Raw genomic sequence first — 11,272 nt, forward strand, 5'->3', positions numbered from 1 at the left:
TTGAAACAGTATGAGAGTTAGTGTGTTATTATTCTAATAATATTTAAGCCTTATTCCTCAGGGTAATTATGCCCTCCAGCTGTGCCTAAAAAAAATAAATGGAAGCACATGAGTCTAAAAAATAATGTCAGAAATCATGATTATGATGATCTCTGCTTTACCTTGAGTTGCTGATTAGTTCGTTTGAGGAACTGGACCTCTTCGGCATGCTTCTTTTCCTCAATTTCCCGCCGTTCTGCTTCCCGTCTCTCAATGGCCTCACATTTAGCTTTCTGCTCATTCAACAACCTCTCCAAATCTCGCTTCTCACTCTCTAACTCTAAAATCTACCAAGAGTTTGTATCTCAGCGAGCAGAAAATTGGAATTTAATGTGTGCTTGTCAGCTATTACTTTAAAAATAATGACTTGCTTTCTTCTGCAGTACATGAAAGATATTTTGAAAGAAAAAAAAATTTGTGTGCATACAAAGTCAATGGGGTCTAATGTGATGGACACCACTGACTTTCATTATAAGTGCAAAATATCTTTTGTGTGTGTATGTAATAGTTTTTGTTTTCTGTTACAAGAGGAAGATAATCACAAGTAAACTTGTCTTCAGCTAACAAGTTGATATAACATGATTTATATTAAGTATATTATTTTTATTTAATAGAAAATATAAGGTAAGATAAAAGTTATTGTAATTGTGTCACTGTATAGGTTTAGTTTTTTAACTTGCTTTGTAGTTTTGTTGTTTACAAAAGATATTCTTTACGGTTACAAATTGTTATAGGTTACATTTATGATATATAATGTATATATATTTTTATATGTATATAAACAGTTTTTTTTTTATGTAATCATAATTTTTTTATTATTTTAGAATATAAGTATAATAATGTAAGAAAAAGTCGGAATAATGCTTTCAGTAATAATTTACCTTGTTCTCCATGTCAGCCATTCCATGCTCTGCTTGAAGTGCTTTCCTCATGCCAAAGGCCACACTGCTCTCATACAGTGTTTGATAGGCAGCGATGGTCATGCGAATCTCGTCTCTTACTTGCAGCAGCAGGAGACCCCGCTCGGCGCAGTTAATGGTGACCTGTCTGATTAACTCATCTAAGAGATTTGAAAGAGGGAATGCCATGTAAATCTCAAGAGCTATTAATATGACACTTAATTTGCAATATGTCTATTTTTACCGAAGCACTGAGAGTAGAGCTCCCTGCGCACAGGGCAGATGCCGGTCTCTCTGGCCTGCCTCGCCTGCAGGCTTCTGTCCAATTGTTCTTGCAAATGAATGACGTCCATGCGTGTACACGGAGCACTGGACACCGGCTGCACCCACAACTGGCTGTCCTCCATCCATTCCCTGCAACAACCATTTTTAAGATTTATATACTTACGTTGAAAAGTTTGGGGTCTGTTAAAATTTTTTAAATGTCTCTTATGCCCACCAAGGTTGCATTTGATCAAATATACAATATAAACAGTATTGTGAAAGTTAAGTTAAAGTTAAAACAACTGTTTTATATTTATATATTTTAAAATGTATTCCTGTGATGGCAAAGCTGAATTTTAGCAGTCATTACTCCAGTCTTGTCAGGTGATCCTTCAGAACTCATTCTAATAACCTGTGTAGATAGATTTACCAATAGATTTGGTGGTCAGTAAACATTTCTTAATATTTGTGTGGAAGCCAGCATTCAGAACAGCATTTATTTTAATTAGAAATTTGTATTTGTCAAAAATCTTACTGACCCCAAACTTTTTAAAGGCATTGTGTGACGTAAACAAATATGCAACTAAACTACCATGTTATGATAGTATCAGCACCCAGTTAAAGAAAATGTTTAATAAATATACTAATAAACCTCTTAGTTTATTTTACCTTGGTGGTAGAATGGCATTAAGGATCTCTTCGGTTTGCTGTTTGCTGGCATCCGCTGAGGGGCTCTTGGGTTTTGGTGGAGGTGGGACTGGGCCGCTCTCTACTATCTGTTGGGGACTCACTTTCAAAGGGCGACTCTAAATAAAATGTGAGAGAAGATAAGAACAACTAACGTTCAGGCTTCATTACAACAACAAGATATACTTTACGGTGGTTGCATGTTTGTTTTTAGTCGTATAACGTACATCCAATAACTGTGCTTACCCTTGGAGACTTCCTCTCTGTATTCTTGCTCACCAACACCGGACAATCATACTTCAGCAAGGAGTCAGTCGGGAGAATCATGGTTACAATGTGGAAGTGTCAAGAAAATGTACAGGAATGTTTCTAATTATGTGTTTTAGTATGATTTGGAAGAATTCGAGCACCCTCGTCACGCTGCAAAAGTTTCGTTTTGTTGTTTCCCGTTGCTATAACAACTGCTCTTTCCCATCAAGCAGAGCCGTTAAAAAGGGAATTATGATTCAATAGAAAATATTCCTGTTAAGCCCACGGTGAAATACCTAGGTATTTATATTACTAAAAATCTTCTGGCAAGACAACACTTAAACTTTTCAGCTAGGATAATTAAATCTAAAAATATTCTTAATATCTGGTTACAGCGGGACCTGTCGTTATATGGCAGAGTCCCTTGTCATCTTTTGTTTTTCATTGGTTTTTTTTGTTTGTTTTTTTTGTGTGTAATATTTTTGTTTTATTATATGTATTTGTATGTAATTCCTTGACAATGTTCTTATGTTATTGAGCATTAATAAAAAAAATAAATTAAAAAAAGAGCCGTTGAAAAGGTCATATGAACCAGTCAAAATAATCGGGGAAAACAATAACTATTATTAAGTATTTAGTATTTTAAAATAATTTACATAGAAATATATTGTATTGTTTTATTTTTCTAACGTTTAGATTTTAAAACACGAGACAAACCTCGCCACTGGGTGGCACTAAATGTTAAAGTAATACACTGCCGTTTAAAAGCATGGTATCAGTAAGATTTGTCATGTTTTTTAAAGAAGTTTCTTCTGCTCATCATGGCTGCATTTATTTGATCAGAAATACAAAAAACAGTAATATTGTAAAATATTATTGCAATTTAAAATAATGTTTTTCTATTCTTTAAAATATAATTTATTGCTGTGACCAAAGCTGAATTTTCAGCAGCCATTAGTGTTACATGATCCTTCAGAAATCATTCTAATATGCCGATTTATTATCAATGGTGGAAACCATTTTTCTGCTTCATATTTTTTGGAACCTGTGATATTTTTTCAGCATTATTTGATTAATAAAACTTTTAAAAGAACAGCGTTTATTTAAAATAGAAATCTTTATTCATCAAATAATCCTGAAAAAAGTATCACAGGTTAAAAAAAAAAAAGCAGCACAACTGTTTCCAACATTGATAATGATCTGAAGGATCATGTGACACTGAAGTAATGGTAATGTATTTTGGGGCAAATAAATGCAGCCATGATGAACAGAAGAGACTTCTTTAAAATACATTAAAAACTTTAATGATCCCAAACTTTTGAACAGCTCTGACACTTTTTATACATTTTAATTTTCTTTTTTCCATATTTATTTTGCTATTTACATAATTTCATTTATTTAAGTTAAAATTTGTAGTATGTTGTTCATTGTATATTATTAATATTTCTCTTGTTTCATTTATCTAAAAACTCTATTAAAATTGTACGTCGAAGCTCTGAAGAAAGCGGAACTAAATTGCTTTTCAAAGGAAGGACACATTTTTTCAGCGAACAAGCTTCGAACCGGAAGTGTTCATGGAAGTTTCGTAAATGCGGTTTAAATCTGTTTTCATGCTCCCCTTTGGTATGAACGACTTTTACTTTTTACGAAGCTAATAGGCAAGCTCATTTCGTAATGGACAACAGGAGACGACACAGAGAATCTCCTGTCCGGGATGTAAAGACAAAAATTAAGCAAGAAAAAGTGAGTCCCACGCGGCCTCCGCGCCTTCGCCGATCCAGTTCAGGCTCCGGCCGAGGCAGCAACAGCCCTCCACCGAGACGACGAGACAGCAGGTGAGCGCCTTATACCCCACAGCCTGTTGTGTTTATCTTCATGACCGCTCAGCCGAATAAACAAGATTGCTCCTATTTTAACTGGATATTTCGTTTACCACATTGTAGTTATGTGGGGATGATCAACAAGTCGTTTTATTTGTAGTCAGTAGTTTCCTACAAGATGCTTCGTGAACTGTATTTGTAGATCACCTGACAGGAGAAAGGACAGGTCGCCAGCGAGGAGAGACCGTTCATCGGGCAGACAGCAGGAGAGGTCACCTCGAGCTCGGAGGAGTAGAAGCCCACAGCGCAGCACTGACGTAAGGTTAAAGCGGGTGAGTTTCATATCATATCACATATCAGCTTGTCTTAGGCTAACAAGTTAGACTTTATCATGAATTGACGAAAAAGCTGTATTTAAAAGGGTTAAAGAGCACAGAGGGCTTTGACACAAATACTTATGCGGGGACCTCATGGGGAAATATACAATTAAACATAATTTGACCCTTTAATATGTATCAGGCTACAATATCTTATTTAATAGGAATTTAAAAACATTAATGTAGTTGTTGTTGTTGTTATTGCTTCATTGTATATGTTAAATTGTTGATATTTTAGGATATTAAATAAGCAATTTTCATTGTTGTTTACAAAATGTTATGTTGTACACTTATGTAACCCAACATGTTACACACACACACACACACATATATATATATATAAGAAATATGTATGTATACATACAGGGCTGTCAAACGATAAATTGCAATTAATCGCATCCAAAATAAAAGTTTGTGTTTACATAGTGTATGTGTGTGTATTTATTATGTATATATAAATACACACACATGCATGTTTTTGTTTAAGAAATATGTTATATTTTTATATATATGTAAAATGTATAATTTTATTTCATTTATGTATATATTTTAACATTTTAAATTATTTTAGAATATATTTAATTTTAAGGCATTTTATATTACATTTATTATGATGTAATAATTTTAAAAATGTAATCATTATTATGATTATTATTATTGAGAGCAACTAAAAAGGTGTTCTAAGTAGAGGTTTTAACTAAGGAGGTTTTGTTTTCATTACAGGAGCAAGATGATCACAGAGGATCCGAAAGTCATAGGCATCGTGAGAGAAGGGATAATTCAGATGATCGCAGGATGAAAAGGGAGGGAGAGCGGCTAAGGCAAAGAGAGCGAGACAGAGAACAGGACAGGAATAGGGGAAGAGAACGGGATGCCCACCTACAACAGCAACAGCAGGCTGAGAGGGAGCGGCATAATGAACTGCGGCGGGAGAATCGTCTCAGGCAAGAGGCTCAGAGTGGCAGTGGTGATGAGGCACATGAGTTCGGCAGTAAACAGGCTGATGATTCTGCACCTGCAGTGGAGAAGGAAAAGCCCAACTTTGAACTATCAGGTGCCTTGGTGGAAGATACCAATACATTCAGGGGGGAGGTGATCAAGTATAATGAGCCTCCCGAGGCCCGAATACCTAAACGAAGATGGCGTTTATATCCCTTTAAGAATGACGAGCCCCTTCCAGTCATGTACATCCACAGACAGAGTGCGTATCTACTTGGAAGACAAAGGAAGATTGCAGACATTCCTATCGACCACCCTTCTTGTTCCAAACAGCATGCTGTTTTTCAGTACAGGTCAGAACAATAATAAAAGATATTTAATAAATGCTTAAAGAGATAGTTCACCCAAAAATGATAATTCTGTCAATCAATTGACTTCCATAGTATTTTTTTCCATAATATGAAATTCAATGTACAGCACAGTAGGGAAAAAAAGATTAGTCGCTATTTTTGCTACATTGCAACTTTAAAAAATGTAAAGAGATATTATTGAATTCAAGTGTTAATTCCCTCGCATAATGATTTAGCTTTTGTATCTGATTTTTATCACCTCCAGATTAGTGGAGTTCACACGGGCTGATGGCACTACGGGCAGGAGAGTGAAGCCATATATCATCGATCTGGGTTCTGGAAATGGAACCTACCTGAACAATCAGCGTATAGAACCTCAGCGCTACTACGAGCTCAAAGAGAAGGACGTGCTGAAGTTTGGCTTCAGCAGCAGAGAGTATGTGCTCCTTCATGAGTTCTCCGACACAACCGAGGTTGACGCAAAGAAGGAGGAAGAAGAGGATGAGGGCCTGGATGAGGGCCTGGATGAGTAGTTCTCACCTCAGCGTTTACCAAAGTTACCTGTTTTGTGCTGGAATCTTCGAAAGAATTTCATCTGTAAGATCAGAACCAGCATGAATTTATTAATTCAGAATTTCCTTTTGGACAATGAAAGAATCTTGCTTCAGCTTGCCCAGTTGTCTGTATGACTATTCTCAGGTGGATAGCTTTTGTATCCCATCAAACTGTGTACAGTGTTGTCCTTCAAAGCAAGTGCTCAATGCCAGAACTTAATCTTCAAAAAGCATATATTTTGGATACTCTTGAAGTAGTGAATATAATGTCCAGATTTGGTTACTGTAAATATACTGGATGTATTTGATGTGAGTGCTTGTGTTTTCGTTTGTATTCTATGTGATTAGATACATACTGGGTCCTGGTTAGTTGAACCAGATTTTTTGCAGCAGATTATCATCCTCATGGTTATGAAGAAAAATCTGAGACTCATTTGAATATTGCATATTGATAACGATGGCGTCTTACTTTAGATATTTGCTGTTCTCTCACAGTACATTCATATTTGATTTTTAGATGTTTTGTATTGTAAAATAAAGATGGATAATAATGAGTGTTGGCCTTTTGATTGACAGCACACATTGTAAGAGTAAATGAGGAAATCTGAAAGTGATTTTCTAATTCTAACTTTCTAATTATGTATGCAGTGAATATAGTGTTATATAATTAAAATTTTCGACTACATTATTATAGTAACCTGTTATTTGAATTACGCCTCATTGTACACAGTGCTCGGAGATGCTTAGTGGCATAAGGCTCACATTTTGTCCTTCAAATAATACATTTTCTTCGTGAAACTGACGTAAGTTTCGTCCGATTTATGAAGTACGGTTTTGTACAATTTCTTTATTCGCTAAGAAAAGGCGCAAAGTCAGCGACTTTTATTTTGAAATCCTCAACATCCGGTTTCCATCACGTTTGTGTCGTCATGTGGCAGCGAAACAATTCACTGACTTTCAAAGGTTTGTGTATATGTGTTTTGTCGTATGAATGTTTGTTTTACGATATCAGATGCATGTCGTTTTCCATATACATTAATTCTAGTTTATTTTGGTTTGTCTGTCTGAATTAGTTTGTTCCCAGACCGCGCAAATCTACAGGATCTGTTCTTTAGTATTTACATTTAAGGATAATGATAAAAAACGATTACCAATATTCGAAAATTAAATTATGAAATCACAGCTCCTTTTTATTCTTCAATCTCTCTTAAAGACAGTTCACGAAATGAAAATTTTGTCATCACACCATGTTAGGTTAGGTTTTTATTGTCATTGCAAATGTTTATACAACGAAATTCTGTTAGAGCAATCCACTTAGCAGCATTAAAAGAAATACAATTTAACACTTTACATTAAAACATACATACAAAAAAAAGTGAATAAATAAAAGAGCAATAAAAACACAAAACTCTTGCATGCAAGTCATTTGTGCATTTTTCCATGGAGGTCATTATTTCACAGAATCTGCACTAAACCCGAGGGTTACAAATGATCATGTTGTTCAGTGATTGTTTTTTCCAATACATTCATGTAACGTATAACATAAGAACATGCTCAAGTCTTTTAACTTGAAAAATTAATATATTTTCTTTTTTTTAAATCTCCTTTTCTCCTTTAGATGTAGCTTAGTTTCTTCATTTGCATAGTGGTGAACCTGCTTCAACATGACGTCATCAAAACCAGCTCTACAATTTGGCCAGATTGTGATTGGTCCACCTGGCTCAGGTAAAACCACTTACTGCCGGGGCATGCAAGAGTTCCTCAGCCACCTCGGACGCAAGGTGGTCATTGTAAACCTGGATCCTGCCAATGAAGGGCTGCCCTATCCATGTGCTGTGGACATATCCGAGCTCGTCACTCTGGATGATGTGATGGACGGTCTAAAACTTGGCCCCAATGGCGGCCTCATCTACTCTATGGAATACTTAGAGGCAAATATGGACTGGTTAGAGAACAAGCTGAAGCACCACCACGGCTACTACTTCCTTTTTGACTGCCCAGGTCAGGTGGAACTTTACACTCACCATAATTCGGTGAAGAATATATTTGCACAGCTGTCATAGTGGAATTTCTGGGTAAGTGGTCGGTGGGAACTTTTCTTGTACTTCTGTCGGATTTATTAAGATGTATTTCCTGTCTGATTTCATCTGATGTTGGCAGCTAACTGCAGTACATCTGGTGGATTCCCATTACTGTGCTGATCCGGTCAAGTTCATCTCTGTACTGTGTACTTCCCTGTCCACCATGCTGCATGTTGAATTGCCACATGTCAATGTGCCCTCAAAAATGGACCTCATTGAGCAGTATGGCAAACTTGGTAAGATAATATAATCCAGACTGATGCAGAAAGTCTGATTTGTGAATTACTTTAATTTAATACCAACTCTTTTTTTTTAATATAAGCATTCAATCTAGACTTCTACACTGAGGTTCTGGACTTGTCTTATTTGGTGGAGCATCTCTCCTCAGACCCTTTCTTCAAAAAGTTTCACCACCTGAATGTGAAGTTGGCTGAAGTGATCCAGGACTACAGCTTGGTGTCTTTTGTACCTCTTAACGTACAGGTTAGTGCTCACTTTTGTAATTATAATGAGATGCATGTGGATTTGTGACATTGTTTTTTGACCATTGTTCTCTCTCTACAGGACAAGGAAAGCATGATGCAAGTTCTGAGAACTGTGGACAAAGCTAATGGCTACTGCTTTGGAGACCTGGAGGAGAGGAATCTGCAGGCCATGATGTCTGCTGCTGTTGGAGCAGACTTCCAGTTCAGCACGTATCCTTATCATACTGTATAATTTTGTTTTTGTTTGTTTTTTTGTTTTGCTGTCGTTATGTTAACACAATTCTATTAATTTCTGTCCTTAACCATTTATCTCAGAACTCTCAGTGTACAGGAGAAATACATGGAGGCCACTGGGAAAACTGTGAAGGATGAAGTTATGGACTTGTAACCGTTTTTATATTGATTAAAAAAAGAAAAACTAAAAGAAGCAATTTCCAGAGGTCTTATTTCACACACTCAAACAGATTGACGTTGAAATTCAACAAATGAGCAAATAAAATAATCAAAATAAATAAATGTTTTTTGTTCCCCACATTGAATTTACATTCACAGAACAGTTCGAATGTTTTTAAATTGAAATTTTACAGTAACAAGAATTAAATTATTGTCTTAAACATTTAAAGAGTGGTTTTAGATTCATGTGTTGCAAAATGTTTTCTACACAAGCAATAATTAGATGATTCATTTTATCAGATGTGACTTCACAAGGTAAATAATACACTATAAAGCTTATTTTGTAATATAAAAAAACTTATTTTGTTTCTGTATGTACATATGTATCTAAGCAAAATACTTTTTGTCCACAGCAAAAAACTAAACTCCATTATTTCAGCTTGAGTTGCAGTGATAGAAGGAAACTGAGAATAATTGTTCTGGGTGTTGTAGACCTACATCTTAGTGTTTGAGTTTGAAAGATTTGATGCGTTAATAAATTGATGAACTTCCTTCTATGAGCAGCTTATAGATCAGTGTGTGAGTGCAGTGGAGAGTATCACCACTAGAGGTCACTGTCGTAACGGCTACATGCGCACACAATATAGTAGTCAGCTTTTTCTCGTTTATCATTGAATTTTGAGAAACTGCAGTCGCCTGAATTTTAATTTTGTGACCGAATTAAAAACAGTTTAAGACAGATGACACACACTAAACTGTCTAACCAGTTATTGGCGTGCTTACATGTGTGAAATGGTCAACAATTTGTTCGGAAATCAATTAATGCTGCTGGTTTTTATCATTTGGTACACACTCGTAAAATAATATAAATGTTCTGATTTTGTTTATTCGTGTACACGGGTTTTCCCATCCGCTCTCGTGATACATGGCGCGTATTTTGCTAACTTGTGGCAGAGAATCTTGATCGAGCCGGAACACCTTTCCCATCATGTGTAGTCTGGACCTTGAAAAGGCCTTCTCACCCGCGGAAGAACACAGGAATGCATTGTACACGAGAGGGAGACGTGACAACTATGTTAGATAGTGCTCGGTGTTTGTTGAACTTGTCTTTTTGGTCATGTTTTTCTTGCTAATATCAGTTAAATATGATCTAGTAATTTAAGTTTATGTATGAAAGTGCCACATCATCCTTCAGGAATAATTCTCCACAACAGTCACCTTAACACATACTTGTGCGAGCCACGGAAGTATTCCGGGAACCAGAAGGTAGTGCTTCGCCTCTTAGCGCACTCGGTTTGAGGGTTGTGGAAAACTCGGGATGGATTACGTTATATTAACATTATATTGCACTCTAAAAACGCTTGTGTCAGTCAGATGACTTAGTATCATTTAACTATGACTATATATGCTGCGATATACTTTTAAAGATAGCTGAAAAAGAATGTGAAGATTATAATATTCTTGTAATTAGTACACACACAGGACTTTGTTAATACACGATGTCGTTAGAACCTCAAGTGCAAAAGCGTTATTTATGTCAGTTCAAAGTCCAGTCCATATTTTGGTCGAATTCGCAGGGTAAAAACAGGAGGCAGACAGGGAATGGAGCTGGCCATGTGAAATCTGTTTCTGCTTTACAGGGTCTGAGTATGTGCAAGCTTGACACTATATTTGCTCTAGACATCATTTAGGGTGATAAATGAAGTGTATATATTTTCAGTGTCACAGGAACTAGGGTGTGTGTGACTATTAAACTAAAAAATAGTGTTGCTGTATTGGAAATATATTAAATTGTTTTCTTTATTCAGTTATTTTCCTAAATTTCCTTCTATTTGGTCCTACGATTTCATGATCTTTGAATTCTGTTGACAAAAGAAATTCAAATAAATAAAGTTGACAGCGACACAAATTGTTGTAAAATTTAGAACAAAAATTGGGGGAAAAAATAGTGCAATTTGCTGATCTGTATGTGAAAATATTGAATTAACTTCAGAAATTGTATATACATTGTAGGCCACATGAAATCCTTGGAATTTTCCCTCAAAACTTGAAAAGTAATGCAATGTGTTTGTAAATATGTGTAATATATATATATATATATATATATATATATATATATATACACACACACACAC

General features: G+C 35.7%; 2 protein-coding genes and 1 pseudogene across 2 annotated transcripts; 2 read left to right on the top strand and 1 right to left on the bottom strand.

The window, feature by feature from the left end:
* Nucleotides 1-3: 3 nt before the first annotated feature.
* Nucleotides 4-2,354, bottom strand: LOC107755261 (axonemal dynein light intermediate polypeptide 1-like). The gene is made up of 6 exons (XM_016571999.1): nt 2,136-2,354; nt 1,872-2,008; nt 1,183-1,352; nt 921-1,099; nt 162-326; nt 4-85 (listed from the first exon to the last, which is right to left on the bottom strand). Exons 1-6 carry the CDS (start codon nt 2,214-2,216, stop codon nt 44-46), a joined length of 774 nt encoding a protein of 257 aa, XP_016427485.1. The 5' UTR covers nt 2,217-2,354; the 3' UTR covers nt 4-43.
* Nucleotides 2,355-3,680: 1,326 nt separating this feature from the next.
* LOC107755266 (smad nuclear-interacting protein 1-like) lies at nt 3,681-6,853 on the top strand. The gene is made up of 4 exons (XM_016572012.1): nt 3,681-3,973; nt 4,161-4,290; nt 5,059-5,627; nt 5,890-6,853. Exons 1-4 carry the CDS (start codon nt 3,813-3,815, stop codon nt 6,155-6,157), a joined length of 1,128 nt encoding a protein of 375 aa, XP_016427498.1. The 5' UTR covers nt 3,681-3,812; the 3' UTR covers nt 6,158-6,853.
* A 214-nt stretch (nt 6,854-7,067) lies between these two features.
* LOC107756100 (GPN-loop GTPase 2-like) lies at nt 7,068-9,183 on the top strand (annotated as a pseudogene).
* Nucleotides 9,184-11,272: the final 2,089 nt, after the last annotated feature.

The sequence above is a fragment of the Sinocyclocheilus rhinocerous genome, unplaced genomic scaffold (genome assembly GCF_001515625.1).
Source record: "Sinocyclocheilus rhinocerous isolate Xijiao unplaced genomic scaffold, SAMN03320098_v1.1 scaffold11, whole genome shotgun sequence".
In the NCBI taxonomy this organism is placed as follows: Eukaryota; Metazoa; Chordata; class Actinopteri; order Cypriniformes; family Cyprinidae; genus Sinocyclocheilus; species Sinocyclocheilus rhinocerous.

Bases quoted from the DNA above. Each gene is read 5' to 3' on its own strand.
- LOC107755261 (XM_016571999.1), bottom strand. From the start codon at position 2,216: ATGATTCTCCCGACTGACTCCTTGCTGAAGTATGATTGTCCGGTGTTG. The intron at 1,100-1,182 runs GTAAAAATAGAC...CAAATCTCTTAG, and splicing joins GCTCTACTCTCAGTGCTTCG to ATGAGTTAATCAGACAGGTC. The intron at 327-920 runs GTAAATTATTAC...AACTCTTGGTAG, and splicing joins TGGCTGACATGGAGAACAAG to ATTTTAGAGTTAGAGAGTGA.
- LOC107755266 (XM_016572012.1), top strand. From the start codon at position 3,813: ATGGACAACAGGAGACGACACAGAGAATCTCCTGTCCGGGATGTAAAG. The intron at 3,974-4,160 runs GTGAGCGCCTTA...CTGTATTTGTAG, and splicing joins CCGAGACGACGAGACAGCAG to ATCACCTGACAGGAGAAAGG. The intron at 5,628-5,889 runs GTCAGAACAATA...TATCACCTCCAG, and splicing joins CATGCTGTTTTTCAGTACAG to ATTAGTGGAGTTCACACGGG.